The 23,832-nt window shown below is 52.5% G+C and overlaps 2 protein-coding genes across 2 annotated transcripts; both read left to right on the top strand.

The window, feature by feature from the left end:
* Positions 1 to 3,804: 3,804 nt before the first annotated feature.
* Positions 3,805 to 11,554, top strand: UCP3 (uncoupling protein 3). Its single transcript, XM_053925750.1, has 6 exons — positions 3,805 to 4,021; positions 4,531 to 4,741; positions 5,017 to 5,217; positions 6,350 to 6,451; positions 6,935 to 7,115; positions 10,110 to 11,554. The coding sequence occupies exons 1-6, from the start codon at positions 3,896 to 3,898 to the stop codon at positions 10,222 to 10,224; spliced, it is 936 nt and encodes a 311-aa protein (XP_053781725.1). The 5' UTR covers positions 3,805 to 3,895; the 3' UTR covers positions 10,225 to 11,554.
* Positions 11,555 to 17,096: 5,542 nt separating this feature from the next.
* On the top strand, positions 17,097 to 23,666 carry UCP2 (uncoupling protein 2). The gene is made up of 8 exons (XM_024572681.3): positions 17,097 to 17,254; positions 18,012 to 18,168; positions 20,520 to 20,744; positions 20,914 to 21,124; positions 21,965 to 22,159; positions 22,240 to 22,341; positions 22,690 to 22,870; positions 23,229 to 23,666. The coding sequence occupies exons 3-8, from the start codon at positions 20,619 to 20,621 to the stop codon at positions 23,341 to 23,343; spliced, it is 930 nt and encodes a 309-aa protein (XP_024428449.2). The 5' UTR covers positions 17,097 to 17,254; positions 18,012 to 18,168; positions 20,520 to 20,618; the 3' UTR covers positions 23,344 to 23,666.
* The last annotated feature ends 166 nt before the right edge of the window (positions 23,667 to 23,832 follow it).

The following is a 23,832-nucleotide window of genomic DNA, read 5'->3' as shown; positions in this document are numbered from 1 at the left end:
CTAAGGCAGTCCTTTGCTTCCCCTGCCACGCCTGGCCTCACAGGTAAGACCCCTTGTCCCCTCTTCATGGCAGCTTGCAGCTTGCAGCCAGGAACTGGCAAGGATCCCTGCCATCGCATGGCCCAGCTGACGGAGGTTTAGTCCAGCCCCGATCTTGTCCTGGTGAGGGGACTGCAGCCCTGATGAGGGCACAGTGGCAGGGCTGCGACTCGGCCCCACCACTCTTGTCACTCACCCTGGACTCACCGCTTGCACCGCTGGCTGCTTCTGCTGTGCTTTTGCATATCCCTGTAGATAAGAAGTGGCTTTCTCCTTAATCTGATCCTGAATCCCTGCAGGATTCCTCCAGAACATAAAGTCCTCTCCCCATGAGGGCCTGGGGGACCTCTTTTCTGAGTAGGGATGGTGGAGGCATGTCTGGCAGGAGGCCTAGCCCAGTTTGCTTGCTGGGAGTTTTACAGAGCCCACGGGAACTCTTCCCCCCAGCGACTTCCTCAGGGGGGATGCTGCAGAGGCTTTGCCAGGATGGTGGGGTTGGGCAGCGTACCTAAGAGTTGGGTCTTCTGACCCTTACTTCAGGGAACTTGTTTCTAATGCTGATCCCCAGACCCCATCCAGACCTGAATGGGGGATCTCTGGGGCTGAGGGCTGAAAGTCCACTCGTAAACAAGTGGCTCCAGGGACCCGGACTCTCCCTGAAGTCTGACACTCCGGGCAATGGGACAGGCACAGTTGTCAGACAGTCCTGGGCTCCAATCCCAGCTCCATTCCTCAGCCTTATGACCAACTGAAGCCCTCAAAGCCTTCCGTCCCTTGAAGATGAAGTGGGACTAATCACAGTAACTACCTTAGAGTCTTATAAAGGGGTTGAATTAGTCAATGCCTAGAAAGCCCTCAGCACGGTGCCTGGTGCAGGAAGCAGGAAGCAAGCATTAGTGGGCACCATTACCCCAGGCCATGCAGACCAGAACAGTCCATCTCTCAAGTGCGCCAACAGCTACTGGGAGGAGGGTTCTGCTGTCAACTTCCTCTCCTACCAGCCAGTGGCAAAGGTCTGCTGGCTGCTAAGTCTCCTTGAGTACCAGTTTGGGAGGCTGGAGTGAAGAGGTAAGGAGGTTGGGGAGCGTTCAGGGCAGCCCTTACCTGTGCCCACCATTATGGCCTCCCCACCGCCCACCCCACCTTGACTAGTGGAAGTTTGAGAGCCCTCCCCAAAAGGCATGGCTTTTGACCTTAGTCCATGGGCATCCACTCTGCCTCCCATGGGTGGCTCAGGGCTACCTCTGGATATGCTCCAGCCTCACCCCAGGCGACTGCTCTTGACCGTTGAGGCTCCACCACCTCTTGCTGTACCATTCAACGACCCCCTCCCTGGTCTCTGAGCCCCCCGTCCTCCAGTCCGTCCTCAGCGCCTGCAGCAGCATGCTCTCGTGCGGCTCTGCTGGTGTCACTCCTCAGCTTGAAAACCACCCCCCCCCTCCACCGTCCCCTAGATTAAGTATAGCCCTGGCATTTGAGGCCCTCCAACAAAGGCCACCATGGGCATCTCAGATTTCTCAGCTCCCCCCTTCAGCAAGTAGGTTTCCTTGGTCAACTCTTCCTCCCTGGGCATCCTCTCTTCAACTCCCGGGCCATCCCTGTACCTGGCGGCACAGGGTAAGTCAACCCTGTCCCTGCCTTTGGTGTCCTCCACCTCGGGGAACCACAGCAGTTAATGAATTAATCCTACAAGGAAGTATGGTATGGGACCAGGGGTAACTAGAGACGAAGTTGAGAAGGGAAGCCCTCGGTGATTCAGGCCCCTGGCCAAGCTCCCCCAGGAAGGTAAATCCAGCCTGTCAGGCAAAGCCCACAAAGCATTCCCTGCCAGGCCTGCACATCACACAAATGCCTTGGAGCCACATAGCCCTGCTCACCTATGGCCTCAGATAGGTCATTCTACCTGTCTGGGCCTCAGTTCGTAATTCTGAAAGTAGAGTAAAAATACCTAATTTGTAGTGTTCTTCTATTAGAGCCTGCATAGCCACCAAAGGTTTTGAAGAAGGCACGCTCCGACAACCAGTAAGAAACACCAGAGAGCACAGCCCCCAAGAGCCTCCCAGCTCTGAGAATCAGTCAGAATCCAGCCCCAGGCAGAGGAGCCAGCACCTCCCCACTGGGGACGCAGCCAGCCCTGGCGGCTGCTGGTCTTCTGTAGGGCAAAGGTGAGTGTGGAAGGAGGTGGCGGCGGGTGGCGGGGTGGGGGTGTGTTCCCAGAACAACTGCCATGCTGTACCCCAGCCAGGCTCAGCTGTGCGGCCCAGGGCCTCAACACCATCCTCCCAAGGAGCCAGGTCCTTCTTGGACCCACTCAAGGAGGCACTGCAGAAAGGCAGGAAGTTGGGCTGTGGGAAGAGCCCTGCAGAGAGAGCCACGGCCTAACTGTGCAACCTGCAGCCGTCTCAGCCTCTTGGGGGCCCATTTTCTTCACCTACTAAGATGGGCAGTGATGCCTACCCTGCCTTTGGAGCCCGCAATAGAAAGGCAAGATGGTGGATACCCACGCCACCACCACCACCACTGGGCCCCTGAGTAGAACGGTGAAGGGAGCCTTGCGCCATCATGAGAACCCCATCGGAATTCTGCGAATTTGAGCCAGTCTCTTTCCATCTTAAGCCTGTATTTTCTCATCTGTAAAATGGATTTAAATGCCCTTCCTTCTTTCCACGGCTATTTTAAGCCTAGTATGGCAGAGGGAGCCAGACACTAGGGGGGCACTGAGCAAGCCTGCCTCTCTGAGTCTCAGTGTGCTCACCCAAGGAAGGGGAAAGGAAGTGACAGCTCCCTTTCGGAAGGTTATGAGAATTCCGTGAGCTTGTGTGTAACGCTCACACAGAATCCCAGCAGCCATTCCCCACCCCCGCCCCTAAGCCGTGCCCCAGGCTCTCACACGAGCTCATGCCCTCCCCTGTTCCCCGCTGCTGACCCTTCTCCAGCTACTGAACGCCCTTCTCCTGCCCGCCTTTGCAGGCCCAACTCGTGCGGTCCTCCAACCAGCCCCGCCATGAAATTGTTCTAATTCTTCCTCACAAACAAGAGAGAGGGTCTTTCCCTCCGGCAAGTCCCTTCTTGATGGCTCCTTCCTCTGACATTGGTCCAGCTCATCATGCCCTACTATTACTTGTAGGCATGTCTCATGCTCCTACAAGACCCCTTGAGAGTTCCTTGTCTCAAGGAACAGGTCACACACACTGCTTTTACCCACCTCGAGATTTCCTGGGGAGTGCCAAGCACAGAACCCTGCATGAGGTGGATCTCATAGAGGGGTCCACAGGCCACGGCAAGGACTTTGCTGTGACTTTGGACTTTGTTCTGAATAAGGGGGTCGGGGAGGGCAATGGACAGTTTTCAACAGGGAGCGCCATGATCTGACTCATGTACGATTGGAGGCCAGGTTGGGTCCCCTCCCAGAAAATCCCTTTCTCCACCTGCTGTCGTGGCCAAATATCCCAGAATCATCCCACGATTCTCATTATAGTTCAGTGACCGTTAAAATGCGTACAACCATTATATGGAAGTTATACACCCCAATTTCAAAAGTTAAAAAAATAAAAATAAAATTTTAAATGCAACTTCATGCTCAGAAAGATCAAAAGAGATAAGGTAGAGTCAAGTGACCGGGTTTTGTCAGCCAAATCCACAGAGCTAAACACGGCAATGTCCGGGCTCTTCACTTCCACAGCCCCCTCCGTGCTGAGGGTGGCTTGGGGGCTGGTCAGACAGCACACGTTCCATCCGCCTCCTCTGGCCTGTCTCCTGCAGCGTCCTCCCTGCACTAGCGCCCAGAGCCGCAGAGTGGCCTCTGTCCCGGGACCTGCATTGGGCCCTTGAGGGACTGGGAGAGACTTCAGGGACCATGGTTGGACTGAAGCCTTCAGAGGTGCCTCCCACAACAGCTGTGAAATTCCTGGGGGCAGGCTCGGCCGCCTGTTTCGCTGACCTCCTCACCTATCCACTGGACACGGCCAAGGTCCGCCTGCAGGTAGGTGCCCTTTGGGCCAGGGCCGTCGCTCACATCAAAGGAGGCGCCGAGTTCTCTACCACGGCACTTGCACTGTCTGCCAGCAAGCTGTCCTCAGGCAGAACCCTGAGCAGGCCCCTCGCTCCACTGCTTAAGACCCTGCCTCGCCACCTCCCCGTCACCATCACCCAAGATAAAGAAATCTCAATTCCCTGGCGTGACGTGACAGGGCCTTTCATGCCCAGCCGTAGTTTGTAAACCACAGAGAGTAAAGTGAAAGTGAGGAGTTACTGGGTGACCTAGAGCAAGCCTGACCGCGGTAGTGGGCACAGCAGTCTGGCCTCCAATTCGCTCCGAGAAGCAAACACCCTGGGAGCTGTGAACTGCTGCACAAACCCCAGTTGTTCTCCCAGGGTATGACGGCTGTGGTCACGCTTGTCTCAGAGTCCAGCTCCAGGCAGGCCCTTCTGAACACAGCCCCGCCCGCCCCCCACCAAGATCCTCACACCTGTGCGGGGGGTGTCCCTCAGATCCAGGGGGAGAACCAGGCAGCCCTGGCGGCCCAGAACATCCAGTACCGCGGCGTGCTGGGCACCATCCAGACCATGGTGCGCACCGAGGGTCCCCGCAGCCTCTACAACGGGCTGGTCGCCGGCCTGCAGCGCCAGATGAGCTTCGCCTCCATCCGCATCGGCCTCTATGACTCTGTCAAGCAGTTCTACACCCCCAAAGGAGCAGACAGTGAGTGCCCAGTATCCCACAGACACTGGCGGGTGGGTGGAAGCAGAACTGGGGTGTGTGGGTCCAGAAAGCAGGGCAGCTCAGACTCAGAGGCAGGGCTGGGGGCTGGGGAGCTTATAACAGACACTCATGAGGAGACTTGGAGCCCCAGCAAGAAAGCTCCAGAACCTGATCCAGCAGAAGAGGCAGGTGTTAGGCAGGGGCGGCCCTGCAGAGAACAGCATCAGGCCCAGAGAGGCGTCAGGTGGCAGGACACTGGCCTACTCTCTCCCCAGATTCCGGCATCACCACCCGGATTTTGGCGGGCTGCACCACAGGGGCCATGGCAGTAACCTGTGCCCAGCCCACGGATGTAGTGAAGGTCCGATTTCAGGCCACCATACACCTTGGCCCTGGGAGCAACCAGAAGTACAATGGGACAATGGATGCCTACAGGACCATCGCCAGGGAGGAAGGGGTCAGGGGCCTGTGGAAAGGTAAGTCTGGGCTCCAGTATCAGGGTCCTTCAGCAGGGCTTTCCCTGCTCTTGAGCCGAGGCAGAGACCTGAGCGACGAGGGCACTCCCAGCATAGTGTATTCCAGTGATTCTGAAAACATATCCTGACAGAAAACACCTCCTAACCCACCACAGTGCCGCAATTCAGTTCGACTTGGCAACCCTTCACTGTGTGCAGGCTATTGGGAGGGGGACGGAAATAAGTAGAAGGTACCTTCCACTCCCACAGAGAGGAGGAGAGACACGTCAAGGAGCTGCCACACCACGGCGCAGGACGTGCTAGGTTCAGGCAGAGGAGCAGGTCCACAGGCAGGAGAGCCCATGTGGGCTCCAGGGGGAAGGTGACGCCTAAGCTGAGCCTGAAAGGCTCAGCAGGCTTTGCTTGTGTGGAGATTGCGTGGAAGGGCGTTCCAAGCAAAGGTCTGAGAGAGATGACGGCAGGGCACAGAGAAGAAACAGGCGGCTGCGAGGAGCAGGGCGTAGGGAGATGCTGTGAGGAGGGAGCTTCCTCAGGAGCACGGCTTTAGGGGTCCCTCTCTGTCTAAATGGTGGCAACCTCCACAAATGCTGGAGTCTCTCCCATACGGAGAGCAGGGGACACAGGCATTCGGGCAGAAAAAACAGGGACCCAGTGAAGGCTAAGAGCAGGACCCTAGGGCCCCAACCCTGGCCCTGCCCTCACGTGCCCAGTGCCCTCCTGGAGCCCGGCCCTCATCTGTGAAACCAGGCGCTGGTCGTGACGCCCCGCCTGGGCCCTGCCAGCACTACTTCACTCTGTCCCAGTTCCCAGAGCCCCACCTCCCTCTTCCAAAGCAACCTTCCCTTTCTGGCTCTAGGCAGGTCTCAGGGAGATGTATTTAAATGTTGATAGATATTGCAGATCATCCTCCAAAATGTGGCCCTAACAAGCACAGTGGGCCTTTCTGTTTCCTGCCTCTAAGGAGGACACAGATAATCCGAGAGGTGTCAACACTAGAAAATGGGTAATCTGCTCAGCTGCGGTTGGCTGTCTGAGACTGCTGGAATGGGGCACCGGCCCCCCAGGCGAGGGCCTGTGGGGGTTACACTTCTCCTACTCCCCACTTATCAGCCCCCACTCCCCTTTCTAACAGGAACTTTACCCAACATCATGAGGAATGCCATTGTCAACTGTGCCGAGATGGTGACCTACGACATCATCAAGGAGAAGCTACTACAATATCATCTGTTCACTGGTGAGGCCCTGGGCTCCGGGCAGACACCCCCCCGCCCCGCCACAGCAGGGAGGGGACCTGGAACTGCAAATAGTGGGCACCACCCAGAGGTACCTGGGCTTTAGAAGGAGCAGAGAGAGAAGCAGTACATCATTATGACGAGTAGGGAAAAGCCCTGAACGGGGAAGCTGGGGGCCTGGGTCCCAGCCCAGCACCACTTCTCACCACGCATCTGTGAGAGAGGGTCGCCTACTCTGCTTCAGTTTCCTCAAACAGGGTGCCTAGGCTGAATGACCTTCCAACTCTGGGCGGCTCTGTTCTATCTTACGAGTACTTACCAGAAGCTCCACCCGGGGCAGTGAGAAAGATGCAGAATACTACCCTTATGCTCAAGGAGCTCACCACTTAACTGGGGACAGACATGTGATAAGCTCACAGGGAACAGAAAGCAGGTGCACCCCCCATCTCACAGCCCAATACTTGCTCTTCCCTTCCCTGCCACAGACAACTTCCCCTGCCACTTTGTCTCTGCCTTCGGAGCCGGTTTATGTGCCACAGTAGTGGCCTCCCCAGTGGATGTGGTGAAGACCCGGTATATCAACTCGCCCCCAGGCCAGTACCGCAGCCCCCTGGACTGTATGCTGAAGATGGTGGCCCGGGAGGGTCCCACAGCCCTCTATAAGGGGTGAGCTTCCCCTTCCTGCCTCCAAACTCCCTCCCAGAAAACCCAGGATCTCTCTCTCCCTCCTCTCGCCTCCCTTTCCCTCCCTTCTTCTTTCCTTTTTTCTTTCCTCCCTCCCTCCCTCCCTTCCTTCCTTCCTTCCTTCCTTCCTTCCTTCCTTCCTTCCTTCCTTCCTCCCTCCCTCCCTCCCTCCCTCCCTCCCTCCATTCCTCCCTCCCTCCCTCCATTCCTCCCTCTCTCCCTCCCTCCCTCCCTTCCTCCCTTCCTTCCTTCCTTTCATGTATAATGTGCCTACCATGGGTCCATCTGGGGATGTTGTGGTGAACAGCAGAGATGTAAATGACACAAAGGAGAGTATCAAGAACTATGGAAGTTAAAAAAAAAAGAAGAGTAAGCCAAATCTAATTCGGAGAGTCAGGGGAGGCTTATCTGAGCAAAAGGAGTCTAGGTAAAGTGCTGTCCCCACGCTTACCGAGCAGGGAAGAAGGCAGGAAAGGTGGTTGGTGATCCTGAGACTTCTACCCAACCCACCGCCACAACTAGGGATCACCACTGATGGTGCCTGAGGTGCCTAATGTGGGTCACGTGCTCTTGCTTCTGTGTCTTAGTGTTTACTGTTCCCTCTGCCTGGAATGCTTTTCTCATGCCATCTACATGCTCTAAATCTTTTTTTAAAAAATAAGTTTTTATTTTCAATTAGAGTTGATGTACAATATTATGTTAGTTTCAGATGTACAACCCAGTGATTAGACATTTATATAACTTATGAAGTCATCACCCCAATAAGTCTAGCACCCATCTGACACCATACATTGTGATTAACATATTATGACTATATTCTCTGTGCTGTACTTTACATCCCCATGACTGTTCTGTAACTACCAATTTATACTTATCTTTTTTTAAGCTAAGAGTTTTGTTTATTTATTTATTTTTTATTTTTTATTTTTAGAGAGGGGAAAGGGAGGGAGAAAGAGAGGGAGAGAAACATTGATCAATTGCCTCTTGCATGTACCCTGACCTGGGACAAAACTTACAACCCAGGCATGTTCCCTGACTGGGAATCGAACCAGCAACCTTTTGCCTTGTGGGATGATACCCAACCAAATGAGCCACACCAGTCAAGGCCTGATCTATACTTCTTAATCCCTTTACCTTTTTCACCCACCCCCTCAACACCCCTCTGGCAACTGTCAAAACATACATGTTCTAAATTTTAGCTGTCCTTCAAGACTAGTTCAAATGCCACCTCCTCGCCAACACTCTCAAGTCCCCTGTGAGCTTCACCAATACTTTCTTGATACCACTTGTATGGTATTTACCACCTCCTACTTTGTGTTATAGTACTTGTTCATTTAAATTATCCCCCGTGCTAGAGTGCAAGCTCTTTGAAGCCAAAGACTGGTGGCTTACATGTCCTCATCCCCCAGAGCCCCAAGCACAAAGCCAGTGCTCAATACTTAGGTTGTTAACAATCACCATTATCGCTAAGTCACTGAGTATTAAGCCTTGTGCTAAGCAATTTACATATGTTATGTCAACAGCCCCCTGAACTGGGCAGTATTCTCCCCATTTACTGAGGAAGAGACTCATATCAAGTAACTTGTCCATGGTCACAAAATTAAAATGGCAGAGCCACAACCCAAACCCAGGCCATCAGCCACTACGTGTTGTTCATTGAATTGCTAGGCTCTTTTCTTAGCCCTCTCACTTCCCACCACTGATGACAGTTTTCTGGCACCCAGTGTTAGATTGAGCTCAACAAGCAAACATGTTCTCCACCCTGGGAGTGACATCATCGTGTGTGTTTCCATGGACAGGCTGGTCTTTTCCTACAAGGGCCTCTGCCTCCATCATTACCATCTCCAGCTGGAGCCACTTGTCTCAGTTTATTATTTTACTTGGGAAGCATTTCCCGAGCACCTCACGGGGCTGGCCCTCGTGCGGTGCTCCCCTCGAAGAGCCGCAGACAGTAAGTGACGTCTACGGAGCGTTCACTGGTACTGGGCCTGCCGTGCATGCAGTACATTAACTCGTTTGATCCTCACGACAACGCTGTGAGGTGGACACTGTTATTTTCCTCCTTTCACAGTAAGGAAACTAAGGCTTAGAAAGATTAACTCTGCCAAGATCATGAAGCTAGAAACCAGGAGAGCTAGGATTTAAACCCAGATCTGACTCCAGAGTTCACATTCAGTGCCCCAGTGCCGCTATACTCCCTGTGAGGGGCCTAGGCAGAGGGTTCAGGAGAGGCCTTGGCGTGAGGTTATGGTACCCAAGCTGATTCCTACAGAGCCAATATCAACCAGCCAGATGAGGAGCGTAGGGCACATTCCAAGCAGAGAGAGCAGCATGGGCAGGGCATGGAAATAAGGGTGTGGCAGGAGCAGGCAGGACCAGGAGGGATTAGCAGAGAGAGGCTGAAGAGGAGGGCATGGGCCAGGTCGAAGTTTCCTCCCTGAGTCCCTGAGGCACAGCTGGGGTGGGGACTCTCTCCTGGACACGCTATCACTGGACAGGGAGGCTCTCTGGAGATTAGCTAAATTTGCTGCTACACTGTCTTCGCCCTGGGGTGCCTCAACTACTCGGTGCCCTGGCAGGCGCCTCATCAGGGGTGAGCACTCAGGATGTAAACGAGCCCAGAAACGCCCAGCAGCACAGTGCAGTCAGGTGGTTTAGTAGAGCTACTTAACCCCCTTGGGCCTCAGTGTCTGAAAAAGACAACTGGAGACAGTCATACCTGCCTTGTAGAACTGCAGGAATAACTGCCTGAAATAGCGACCTGGCTAAAAATGTTAGCTTTCTTTCCTGGTTCCAACTTCTGCCCAAATCCCTTCGGCAGAGAAGAAGATGACTGAACTGATTCTAGAAAATGCTCATGACTCAACGAGGCTGGGCCGTTGGCTCTGCTGCTTATGGGGGTGGGGGGGGCGCACAGCGGGTCTCTCCGGGAGCTCAGCCCGCCCCGCCTGACATTGGGGTTGTTTCTCTCATCAGATTTACACCCTCCTTTCTGCGACTGGGAGCCTGGAACGTGATAATGTTCGTAACCTATGAGCAGCTGAAACGGGCCTTGATGAAAGTCCAGATGCTCCGGGAATCTCCGTTCTGAATAGGACAGGCCACTTGGACGGAACTGGAACTAGACCAGTCAAGGATGGACTGAATCGGCGGGTCCACGCACACAGGGACACAGACCCACACATGTTTACACTCTTTCTTGCTGCAACTCCAGAAACAGAAGGAGAGGAGGAGGAAGGAGTCTGGTCTTCAGTGTGTTGTCTTAAGAATACTTTTTGTTTTGCACTGACACAATGGAAAATAAATTATATTAATTTTTGAAACTTATTAGGTTGGATGCCTAACATTTAGGCTAAAGAGAACAATCCAAAATAGATCCATTTGGATAAAATGGAAGTTTGTAAGCTGAAAAATCTGATTAGAAGGTGAAAGACAAGACCGCAAGCATCGGACAGGAGTGGCACACGATGAGCTGGCAACCTGCTACGGAGTGCGGAGGGACACGGCCAGGCAGCGCAGAGCCCCCTGGGACCCTAGGAAATGTGAGAAAACGTGGAATCTGTGCCAAATGAGCACTGCTGGGCCGGTGTGAGGCCGAGACTCATCCCTGATGACACCGAGAATCCAGAGGACCGCCTCGGTCTCCTTTCCTGTAAAATGGGAGTAAAAATCCCATTCCTGCTACTTCACCAGGGTAGTGTGACAATCAAGTGGGTAACTGGACAGGAAAACACTTTATAAAGGCAAAAATTCTGTACAAATGTAAATATAAGGACGAGGCCTTGGGAAAGGTTTTGTTGGGATAGTGAAGAAGTGCCAGGAAGGTTTTTGAAAGACGGCTGGCCAGAGGTGCCGCCAAAGGAACCAGGAACTCACAGACAGAGGATGACAAGTGGCCAGAAGACACCCCTCTTGTGCAGCCGCCACTCCCTGGCTGGACTGGGAGGCACCGTGAAGAGTGTGGAGGTTGGGGGAAAAGAGGTAAATGACGGGACTGACAGCTGAACGTAGCAGGACTCAGAATTTTTGGAAAATTATTATGACTTAATAAAGGAATTCACACCTTGGGTATTCAGATGAGAACAGCCACTTTTCTGCCTTCTCTTTCTTGGACAGCATTTCCCTTTCTCACTTCATGCTTCCTGTTTGCAAAGGCTGAGCCAGATCTGGCCCCACCCCACCTCACTCAGGCCTCAGCACCAGGAGGGATGTTCGGCAAATTCACCCTTCCTTCCCCACATTGACTCCTCCGCACCCTGGGAAAAGTGAGTATCCACTTACACTCAGCACTTTGCTAAGTTTAAATTATAATTTCACATCATCCACACATACAAACTGGAAAGTACAAACAAAAGCAAGAAACAAAAATTACCGATTTAGTGTCTGGTTTGGCTTTCAAATAAAATTCATATTTAAAAATTTCCATTACTTTTGACCTGACTGACATATGCAATTGTGTGTCTGTGTGTGTGGCGGCGGGGGGTGGTGATGAGAGGAGCTGGCGGGGCAGAGATCTGAGGGGCAGAGTGTGTTCCGGGAAAAGGGAACAGAACAGTCTGTGGGAATGAGCCTGGCATGTCCGAAGATCAGAACGAAGGCCTGTGTGGCTGGCGTGAAGTGAATGAGGAGAGTATGTGCGATCATTCATTTACTCATTCATCAAATGCGTGAGAGGCTGCGAAGTCAGAGGACAGCCAATTTTCAGGAAAGCTTCGCAGGAAAGGAAGGAGAAAGTCCTGCCCATTCAATCGCACACACACACACTAGAAGGAAGGAAAGTTTGGAGATGAGGGGGAAATGTTGCAGAAGGAAGGTCCTAGAGAAGACAGAAGAGCACAGAATAATGGGTATGGGTGGGATGGACCAAGCTAGAAAGGATAGGAGAAACCTAGAAATAAAAGAGTTTATACAGGCAAAATTTTTGAAATGGAAAAAAGCAAAATAAAGGCATTCTCCAATCTTTTCATTGAAATTTGATGAATGGTCACATACGAGAGCAGGTTAAAAAGCCTTTTTTCTTAAAATATAATTTAATAAAGAAACTTAGATCCTCTGATACACCCCTGTTCTCAGTCACACTGAGGCACCTGGGGCCCTCACCAGAAAGCGCACAGGCATTCTAAAGTATAGATAGCAACGCCTCCGGCAGGGTCCCCCTCAACTGTCACAGGCCCCTTACAACATAGGCATGGAGTTCCACATCACGCACAGCCACCCACAGAGCAAGCTGCCTGCCAACACGTGACAGGGTCTTGGAAATTCAGAGTAAAATATGCAAAGTAGGTTGTCCTCTACATATTCACAATCAGTTATGATACAGAAACATAATTTAAACATGTCAAGAAAGATGGATGCAAATACTTTGGGGAACTATTACGGTCAAGACTATTTCATGTTGGACTCACCATTTATTGGATATTATGGTAAAAGACCTGAAGATAACACCTTTTTTGTATCATACTGAGATTACAGAGGACATTATGAACTATGAGAAAATGGATGCTTCATTGTCCAGCTTTACTAGGGCTGGCTAAGTTTTTTTGGCATAAAAGTGTAAGCAGTACATTGATATTAGAAATCAGTATAGATCATCAAATTTTTTTCTTTTTAAAATCTGAAGAATGTTCACATATGGTGTGTCCACTTGAAGAATGGTCACACTGTCTACTAATAATGCCAGTGGAAAATACCATAGAGGCATGGTGGGTGGTGTAGGCTGGCCAGATCCCAAAAATGACATAAACATATGCACAAATATATCATAGATTCCATCACCCATTCGGGCCCTCAACTCTCTAGATTACGCTAGATTACAATGTGATACATAGTTTATATAACAATTTATTTACTTAACTATATCAATATCTAATGACAATTTTATTGTCCTGATGATTTTGTAATGAATTGAGTGCAAGATGACTAGGCGATAAAACTTTCAAACTATATTTCTTTCAATAGTTGAGCGTACTAATGTTTCAGAGCTTGCAAATGTCCTTGAGATAGATTTTTCCTTGTTAAGAATGGTGTTTCCACCCTGGCAGGGTGGCTCAGTCATCCCAAACACCAAAACTTTGTGAGTTCGATCCATGTCAGGGCATATACCTAAGTTTCAGGTTCGATCCCTGATTGGGGCTCATACAGAAGGCAACTGATCGATGTTTCTCTTACATCAATCTCTCTCTCTCTCTCTCTCTTCCTCTTTCTCTAAAATCAATAAACATAGTTGGGTGAGGATTTAAAAGTAAAAAAGAAATATATTTCTTTGGTGTGGCTCAGTGGCTTGAATGCTACCCTGTTAACCAAAGGGTTGCCAGTTCAATTCCCAGTCAGGGCACATTCCTGGGTTGCCAGCTGAGTCCCCAATAGGGGGCATGCAAGAGGCAACCACACATTGATATTTCTCTCCCTCTCTTTCTTCCTTCCCTTCCCTCTAAAATAAATAAAATCTTTTTTAAAAAATGGTGTTTCCATGTATTGCGGATTGGGCTTTGCCCGTAAGAAGAGAGAAATAACGTGGATCAACTTTAATGTTTGACCTGTACACAGATTTAAAAGTACTTTTATCGCTAGATGACGAGGAAAGTAGGAGCTTTGTCAGCTCTGACACTGATAAAAACCCTCAGGACCCAGCTGACACAGCCAGTGCAAGCAGTGTGGGTCTCTCTACAGGGTCCACAAAGCTTATTGGTTTCCTATTTGATTCAACTCTTCCCTTTCTAACGATGGGCAATCTTTCACCAAAAATTGGCAAATTCTCACGTGAGTCTCTGGAAACCGTTCTTACAGAACTAGAAGAGGTTCAAAGACTGGTAGAAAAGCACAGAGATGGATCAGGCAGTTACTCTGAGAAACCCAACACTGTCTCTGTGCGTTGGTGATGATACGGCCACACAGCTGCGTGGCCCGAACAACCCAGTTACGGTTTTCTTCTGAATCTCTGATTCTCTGGAAGCCTGTTGATTTAGACCCAGCAATTTACAGCAGAGTTCGCAACAAAAGTTATACATCGCCTCTTTCCATGGTTTCTCTCACTAATGAATTCGGTCCATCAGCAACTAGTATGCCCCAGAATATTTGACCAGTGATCTAGAAGTCACTGCCCAGAAGTCAGATCCTACTTTATTTTACTGTCCAAAGGTACAAGACTTCAAAAATCATCAGATATACCTCAGGGTTACTATTGAGCATTAACAATGTTTTTGGAGTCATAATCCTGATGTAAACCCTACTTCGGATTAGCTCAGATGTTGAATGATGGGGTGAGAGAAACCTTTCCCATTTGGTAAAACACAACTACAAGTAGAGTTTGCTTGTGTAATTGTGGGTGTTCCTAAGCATTACAAATATCAAGGAGCAAAGTGGGCTTGTAGGGATTTTTGTGTCTGTGTCCTCATGTCTATGCTTCCAGTCAATGTGCAAACAGAAAACTTGGTGCTGCTTGCGGTGAGAAAGGAGAACCTGACTTAATTTCCAGCTCTGAGAAAATGAAAGTACACAATCATCGCAAATGCACATTGAGGTTGCACCTAAGGACTCAACAACAAAACATAACTCTGATGTTGCCACAACAGAAAACAACTAGTTCCCTCTTGAGATGTTTCTCCTTTTAATTCAGAGCTGTTTAGCTGTTCAGCTCTGAATTGAGAAACTCTGTAGGAAAACTGCTATAAACAACCTTTGCAGAAAAGAAAGACTTTGAAACTCTGGCATTCCAAAAAACTCTCGCTACATGCCCTTTACTTTTTTCCCTCGTTCTAGGAAGGTGCTTCAGCACTGGATACTCCCACGGAGGCAGCTCGTTCAAGTGTGCTTCACCACCGTAAGCCAGTCTGGCTTTCGCACTCGAGTTTACACTGACACAGCCAGTGTAAGCAGTGTGGGTCTCTCTCTACAGGATCCGCAAGGCTTTCTGATTTCCTATTTAATAGGACCAGCAGTGATGGGAGACCTCACAGTGCCAGAAATAATTTTTTAACTTGACTTTTCAATTTCCACTTTGCTTCTGCTTCTACCAGGGCCATAGGCTCAGACATTTTTCTTTCCTCTGTGAATGAGAAAGGGACTATGTAATAAACCTGACCTGCTCAGGGGCCCCATGTGGCAGGACCAACAAGCTCAGTGACCGAAAGTAACCACACAGGATAGTCTGATCACAAGTACCTAAATAAGCAGTTCATAGCTGGTAGTCACACCCCAGGCCTATAGCAGAAGTCAGCATTTACCTTAAGTGAGCCGTGACCATTGTTCTTCCGTATCTAGGGTAACATACGAAAATGTCAGAAGTGCTGAAAAGTCAGAGTAATTTTCTTTTCTAGACCCCTCGAAAGCACAACCACAGGCATCGGAACATAAGACCACCAGAGCAGGAGACCCAGAACCCCTCATTGTTATCTTGCCCCCCCACCCCGTACCATCTCTAGGTACTATAAACGTTGTTGACTATCCTGTACCCACCAATGTATTGGAGAAGTATGTTTCTCTCTTGCTTTTTATCCAGTCCTAGAGGTTTCCCTGCTTTACTTTCTCCCGCCTCCTTAATCTACCATCAGATTTCACGAAGTACCTTCCTTATGTTTTCCCCGGATTCTAAATGCATAAAGGGAACCGCAAAACCACCATTCTCCAGAGCATTTTCTTAATCCGTTGAGATTTTGCTCCCGTGCATCTCCTCAACACTTTACTTAAAATAAACTCTTCTAAAACTTTTCTGTATGTTGGGATGTTTTTTCCTGGACATCTGCTATAATTATCCGTTCTCATTCCAGCTATAGTTTCCTCAGCTGACAAGTCCTTCTGCTTGTGGACAACACAGAAAACACAGGCGTGGGGCCTGACGGACCAGGATTTAAGGGGGGGCTCACCACTTCCTAGCTGTGTGACATTAGGCAGGTGATTTAACCTCTTTGGGGCTCTGTTTTCTGTAAAATGGAGGTTAATACCGGCCTCACTGAACCTGAACATAGTAACTGCACTCACCTAACGTTCATTTCCCCTGGTCCTCCCAGCTTCACCTTTCAAGGCACTTTCAACAGCAGCCCAAACTGCACACACTGAGCCCGTAGTATATGCATATATCGGCTCTTGGAGTGTTGTGATACTAAAACACAGGAAATGCCTTCCAGGGCTGGAGGAGCTCACAGTGTGCTCAGGGAGACCGCTTCCCTTACAGCAAGGGAGGCAGACGAAAACAGCAAGGGACAGAGGGTACACAAAAGTAGGGACACGAAGTCCAAGGGCGAACAGAGACCTAACGCTCGTGCTTGTCCCGGCCACAGCCCGGGCCCTGTCCGGCTGTCTCACTCGTGGGGCAACGGCCCGCTCGCGTCACGCTTCGTGTCCCATCCCCACCCAGGCCGGAAGCCCCGCCGGGTCCCCAGGGACAGGCCGATCTTCGGAGGGAGAACGCAGGAAGGCCAGCTGTTCCCAGCGACCGTTGGCGGTTTGCGGGCCACCTGCTGCTACAGCTCGGACTGGCTCCGCCCGCTGACAGCGCGGGGACGTTAACCAATCGCCGGCGAGGCGGGTCGGGAGGCCCCGCCCAGCGGGAGCGCGCGCCCGCGCACGTGGCAGGTGGGCGGGCGGTTAGCAGAGGCCGGGACCGCGGGCTGGGCCTGTGAAAGAAAGGCCGGCAGTGCGCTCACACCCTGGGCTCTGGGCCGCGGTTAGAAAGAGCCCTGGTGGGGAAGGTTGGGGACAGAGGCGTGTGTGACCCTGGACAGCCTCTGCTTCTTTCCTGGCGTCAGTCTCTCCATTCTCACAATGTTGGCGGAACGAGGGGAGGGAGTGACCGCGGGGGAGGGAAATCTAAGGGGTAGACGCGGGGACCCGCCGCCCTCACGGAAACAGGAGTGGAGGAAAGGGTGCGCCTTGAGGGCCCGGGCGGAAAGGCGGAGGCTCGCGAGGGTTGCTCCTCCCAGCCCAACGGCCCATAAGCCCCGCCCCTCCCCGCAGGCCCTGCCCCCCAGGACTTAAGTCTCCGCGGCAGCCTCGGCCAGCCGCAACTGCAAGCCTCAACCCTCGCGCCTTTGGGTCGAGTGCTGTGTGTGCTCCCTCCGCGCACCCTGTGACTGCAGACAGACGGAGCCACCCGCTCTCTCGTCTCCGGTTCTCCCTGCGGCCCGGTGAGCCCCGCCCCAGCCCTGCTCTGCCACGCGTGCTCCACGCCCGCTACCCCGGCCGCACGCACCCGCGCGCTTCCCTCTCTAATTTCCCTCCTAACCCAAACTACTTTGTATTTTTCTTTTCTGCCCGACCTGTCTTTATCTCTTCTTTCACCTTTTCCTATCTCGCTTTTGTTCTCTACCGTTCGCGTTCAATTGGCTGTAATTTAGACCTTCACCCTCCCACGCCCTTCCCCCCCGGCCAGAATGCCCAGCCCTGCCTTGGGTGGGGACCTTCTGGCCCCTCTGCAATGGCCAGAATGATCTCCTCCTCCTTGGGGGGCTCCAGGCCATTGCTGGGGCTATTTCTGCTGGGATGTGGGTTTGAACTGGCCTCTCCTGAGCCCCGATCATCCAACCTGGCAGCCCTGCTCTGGGGCCTAGTGGAACTCTGAGCGAGTCTCTGACCCATCCTGACGCCTGCCGACTGGGCTGAGCAATGCTCCCCAGCGTACTGCGCGCCACCGAAGCAGAAGTCTGAAAGAGCCAATGTGTTACACTGAGAGAGCAGGCGGGGGTGGGAGGGGGGAATTCCTGGGTTCATTTCCCCCCTCCGTTGTGTGCGCTTAATTACTCCCCAGTAGCTCTGGGGAAATGGATCCTTCCTCCTAGGCACTGAGTGGACTGTGTGCCTTGGGCAGGGGCCCTTTCCTTGTTGGGGTGTGGTCCTTTAAAGTGAATTTCCTTCTGAACTCTCCTCCTTTGCCATTATCCACAGGACACATAGTATGAACTTTAGGTGTTTCGTCTCCCAGCCATTTTCTATGGAAAACCAACACGATCGGGCCATGATAGCTGCTGGCAGCTTTGAAGAACGGGACACCTTTAGAGAAGCCTGATCTTAGAGGCCTCAGCGTGAGACCTTACAAAGCCGGGTAAGAGTCCAGTCTGGGGGGGATCTCCAGCCGCCTCCTTAGCCCTATAGGCTGGGGTAGGGGTGGGGGGTCAGCAGGACATTAACAAAAATACCTACCCCCCACCCCCGGCGAAGCTGCTCTTCACAGTTCACAAAGCACTGTCCTATACCCTGGTCTCCTTCTGGCTCTTAAGCTGACCCTGACAAACCAAGGATAATGGCCCCCATTTTACAAAGGAGGAAGTTTAGACCCAGATGGGACAGTGATTGGCCCTGGCTGACCCTGGGAATCAGGAGAACTGGAACCTACTCTTCTAACTACATGTTTCTGATTCCAGCTTTGACTTTCCCTGAGACGCAGACTAGAAATGAGATGTACTTTTTTTTGACACCGAAACTGGTATTTGCCACGGACAGTAGAATATGATTAACTCTTTCTAGGCCTGAGCTTTACTAACTCTTTGTAGTAAGGTCTTTAGCAGAGGGGACCTTTACCCCATACTCGTGCCCCTGAAGGACCTGACTTGTGGCAAACCCAAAGCAACATTCAGAATGGCAGCTGAGTCTCTGCACTTGTCTTTGAGGTAGGCAGGGGTGGGTCTTAGTCTGTTCCCGTGCTCACTACAGCCTCAGCCCAGCTCGAAGTCAGGACATGAGACTAATGTCGCCATGTCTGATGCCCAGAGAAGGGATGCCATTTGCCTTCATCTTCTCGGAAATGTCATGCTGGCACAAGAGAATTTGGCTGTTGGACTTCGTTGTCAAAGGCCCTGGCTGTGCCTGGGGCTGAGAAAGCAGCAGGAGAGAAATGAGCTGGGCTCTAGAACAAAGCAAACAGCATAAGCTTTGGAGCTATAGAAGTGGCTCTCTCACCAAGTTCGCTCTTTATCTCTAATGTGGAAGTAAGGGCGCCTCACAGGGCTGCTCTGAGTGGTAAGCCTGGTGATAGAGTGCCCCAGGGGATGGGTATGTCAGAGCAGGGATGGCAGGGGGTCTGGAGCATCTTCATCAACCCACTGTGCCATTTGAGTGCCCATCTTCACTGAGCCCAAAGTGAGCCACGCTCTATCTGAATTTCTGATGCATTTGAGCAGTGAGTAGGCCCTGGACTTCCTTATTTGCCCCAGCTACTTGGGTGAGGAAGAAGCCCTGGAGCAGTTTGTTTCCATGGGTCTCTGTGTTCACAGCTGACTCCCACCACACCTTCCCTGTGCTGGTCAGCTCTTTCCTCCTGGCCCCAGCAACTGGGGCAGCCAGTCAGGCTGGGCTCAGAGCAGCTGCTCCTAGGAAATCAGAGAAGTGAGCTCAGGGGAGAGAGAAGCAGGTCATCCTCCCCCACTGGGCTGCTGGGCTCACTTCCTCCCTTAGCGGGGGAGGGAAGGGTATTGTTCCAACTCTGAGAACAAAATGTAGCTTTTGGTTTCCTGTGTCACTCTGTATCTCTCACTTGCATCTCCCTGTCCCCACCTCTTTTGTGGTGAAGATGTGGGTTCCCCTGTGGTAGAGGAGGGGAGATGGTTTTCCCTGAATCACACAGCAGGCCAGGGAAGAAAGTTGAGCACCTAGGCACTACTCTGAGCCCCAAGAATTGCCCAGCGTCCCTCAAGGTCCAGCTAAATATTACCTTTTCCAAATCTGATTACCCACTCTTCCTTACCTCTTTCCTGTTGGGAGTGTTCCCTCCTCTGCGGTTTAACAGTATGTCCTGCAAGCCCCAGTGCGGCCTGCCCACGCCCTGTGCCAGACAGTCGGGCCGCTCTAGGGTAGATACTGTCTCCTGTATCTCAGTGAACCAGGACCTAGCAAAGCAATCTTCTCGAAAGAATGATTCAGGGGAGCCCAAGCTATGTGAGGGCTGGGAAGGAACTGAATTGGGTTATCCATTCCTTTTCTCCCAGATTTAGACAATTCCAGACCCATAGGAACCTCTCCTGCTTAAGATACCCAGGGCATAAGCCTACAGGTTTGTGCCTGTCGGGTTCTGGTCTGGCCGAAACCTTTTCCTCACGTGGGTCTGCTTTCCAGACAGACCCGCAGAGCAGGAATGTGGACATCATCAGTGAAATCTCTGGACCCAGCAGACACATGTCTGGGCCACGGCCTGTTCGAGACAGCACTAGGGTATCTGTGATCCAGACTCCCCGTGGTGAAAGGGAGGGAGCTCTTCACTAAATTTGGGCTCCACAGGCAGGAGTTGCTTCTTCAGCCCTTATTTCAGTACCTCCAGAACTCACTCCTATTTTCCCTCATGGGGTTGCTCTGGTCCTTGCTTAGGGAGGTGGTGCTGTTGGGGAAGGCAGGGGTGGGGGTGATAAGCAAGGAGGGTGGAGGGGTACTGACGATGATGGGGCTTCTCTCTCCTTGGCTTAGATTCCGGCAGAGTTCCTCTATCTCGTCTTGTTGCTGGTTGAAGGTGCCCCCTTCTCCAATTTTTCTTCATCTTCTGGGAGGTAGCAGAAAATAAGCATCATGGTTGGGTTCAAGGCCACAGATGTGCCCCCTACTGCCACCGTGAAGTTTGTGGGGGCCGGCACAGCTGCCTGCATTGCGGATCTCATCACCTTTCCCCTGGATACTGCCAAAGTCCGGCTGCAGGTGAGGGGATGAAGCCTAGGGGTCTTGATGGTGTCCAGTCCTTTCCCTTCCCAAGATGCAGATCCCTCAAGGGCCAGTGGGTGTTCGGGACTGTAAGTTTTGTAGCATAGAAATGGCGGTAGATGGGAGTGGCAACCTGCCTACCCCCATACCTGTCTTGGCCTTGCAGATCCAAGGGGAAAAGCAGGGGGCAGCGAGAGCGGCAGCCAGTGTCCAGTACCGTGGCGTGCTGGGCACCATCCTGACCATGGTGCGCACCGAGGGTCCCCGCAGCCTCTACAACGGGCTGGTCGCCGGCCTGCAGCGCCAGATGAGCTTCGCCTCTGTCCGCATCGGCCTCTATGACTCGGTCAAGCAGTTCTACACCAAGGGCTCGGAGCGTAAGTGTGGAGCGGGCCCTAGGCTCCTTGGCCTTTTCTTCTCGGTGATGATTGCTGCTAGTACATTTTGCTGCGTAGCTCCTTTAGGCCTCAAGATCCCGAGGAGAATCAGAGGAAGGGAGAACTGGCAGGGCCCTGATTCACCTAATGATAACAGAGCTCTAGGGCTGTGCCAGCTCTGAGCAGGGCGTCCTCCCAGGACAGCCCTCACAACTACCTTGAGAGGAGGTGGCACTGGCCCTGTGTTACAGGTGAAGACAGGCTTGCAGGGGCTGGCGGGAGGGGGCCTTGGCCAAGGGCACACAGTGGGAAGCCAGAAAATACACCCAGGACTTCAGCTTTCAAAGCCAGCACTTTCATTTCTCCTTCGCGCGCCACGCCCGTGCTGTCTTACACATGTGGGAACTGAGGGCCCGGTCATGGGTTGACTTTTCCCAAGATTATGTGGCAGGGAAAAGTAGATCTGGGATGAGAACCCAAGTCTTATGTCCCAGGCCTTGGAAAAGCTGCTTCTCTCAAGCCTAGGTCTTCTTACTCGTCAAGTAGAAACAATTCTGGTTTCTCAGGGCTGTTGGGCAGGTTCAGTGAAGAGAATGAGAACACTCTATGAAAGAAAGCAGTAAGTCTCTTTTTGTCCTACTCCCTGCTGTATTCCAGGGCCTAGCAAGGAGTAGACACAGTAATGTTTTGTTTGACGCGAGGAGTTCTTAGAGCAAGAGCTGGTCTGGAACCTATTTCCGAAAGGCAGGAGATTATAGTCACTGGTGTATTTGGTGAGGAGAAGCAGAAAAGGAGTCCAGGCCCAGCTAGACACTGACCCCCATGGCTCTCCCCCGACAGACGCCGGCATTGGGAGCCGCCTCCTGGCGGGGAGCACCACGGGTGCCTTGGCTGTGGCTGTGGCCCAGCCCACGGATGTGGTGAAGGTCCGGTTCCAGGCGCAGGCCCGGGCTGGAGGCAGCCAGAGGTACCAAAGCACTGTGGATGCCTACAAGACCATTGCCCGAGAGGAAGGGTTCCGCGGACTCTGGAAAGGTGCGTACCAGATGTTTCTTCTTCCCCTTCTCCCTCCTCCCCCATCCCTGGTTTCACATCGGCACCCCTTCCTTCTGTAGGGACCTCTCCCAATATCGCTCGTAATGCCATTGTCAACTGTGCTGAGCTGGTGACCTACGACCTCATCAAGGATGCCCTCCTGAAGGCCAACCTCATGACAGGTGAGCTAGGGCAGATGGTGCTGGGTCTCGCCCTTCCCCCAACCCAGGATCAGCTATGGGAATCGGATTGCCTGAGGGCCACTTCTTTTCATCCTGTTCCCCTCTGTGGAGGGAGTTTCTCTCTCTCTCACTCTCCGCCTTGAGGCCAACTGAGAGGAAGCTCCCACTTTGCACACTGAGGCCCTGAGGCAAGGTGGGCAAATGTTGCTTAGGCCCTGGGGATGCATCCCAGCTGGAGTGTCTGTCTCTCTAAAACCACAGGACCCCAGCTACTTCAGTAACCTCTTTCCTTCTGGAATGATGGGGTGAGGAGTGCTGACTCTTCTGCCTGCTCCTCCTCCTTGACAGATGACCTTCCTTGTCACTTCACTTCTGCCTTCGGGGCAGGCTTCTGCACCACTGTCATCGCCTCCCCTGTGGATGTAGTCAAGACGAGATACATGAACTCTGCCCTGGGCCAGTACAGCAGCGCTGGCCGCTGTGCCCTCACCATGCTCCAGAAGGAGGGTCCCCGGGCCTTCTACAAAGGGTGAGCCTGTGATCCACCCCACCCACTTCCAGGCCTGCGATCACACAGGTGGGGGAGAGCCACCTGGAGCTGAGTAGCAACCAGGTGTTAAGCTATTTCTGATCATGGTCCTGGTATTTCACCAACCTTCTCTCTCATGCTCTCAACTCCTTCCTTGCAGAGTTGCTACCTACTTGAAAGGTATTAAAATGGAGACTCACAGGATTCTTAGTCACAGCCACACAGTTGTGAGGCACTGGTCCCTGGGCCCTCCCAACCTCCTTTGGGACAGAGCAGCTGGGTTGGATTGGATGCCGGGGCCCACTGGGGTGGGCAGGACGTGGAGGTGCCCCTGTGACCTGTGTTTTCTCCCTTCTAGGTTCATGCCCTCCTTCCTCCGTTTGGGTTCCTGGAACGTGGTGATGTTCGTCACCTATGAGCAGCTGAAACGGGCCCTCATGGCTTCCTGCACTTCCCGGGAGGCTCCCTTTTGAGCCTCTCCCGCTGCCATCCTGACCACCTCTGGCTTGGCTTCGGCTCCAGCCAGGCCCTGCTTCCCTTTTCCTCCTCCCCTCCTTCCCTTCCCTCACTCCGCACCCCTTCTGCTCCCATTTCTACCACCCCTTCCCTCTCCCCACACTCCCACCTCTCCTCCCAGCTCATCTCCCCATGGCCTCTCAGTCCTGGTGGAGTGGGTCCCAGCTGACCCTGTGCAAGGCCTGACAGCAACCAGGATCGCAAGCCTCTCAGCCCAGCTCTTAAAGATTCTGTCCCCAAGCCCAGAGAGCACATCACCCATAAAACAAGCTCAACCTTGGTGTCTGCTCCCTCTCTCATAGCCTACACCAGGGATCCTAGTCTAATGGTCCCTGTTGGCACTCGGTGGGCAGGGGAGGAGCTACCCTGACTTGGGAAAGTGTGTGTGACCCACTTTCTTCCTCCAGTGTCCAATCTAGTTCGGCCAGTTCTCTTTCCAAACGAGG

Source organism: Desmodus rotundus, chromosome 5 (genome assembly GCF_022682495.2).
Source record: "Desmodus rotundus isolate HL8 chromosome 5, HLdesRot8A.1, whole genome shotgun sequence".
Classification (NCBI taxonomy): Eukaryota; Metazoa; Chordata; class Mammalia; order Chiroptera; family Phyllostomidae; genus Desmodus; species Desmodus rotundus.
The sequence above is the reverse complement of the archived record's forward strand: the minus strand, read 5'-3'. Positions and strand labels throughout refer to the sequence as shown.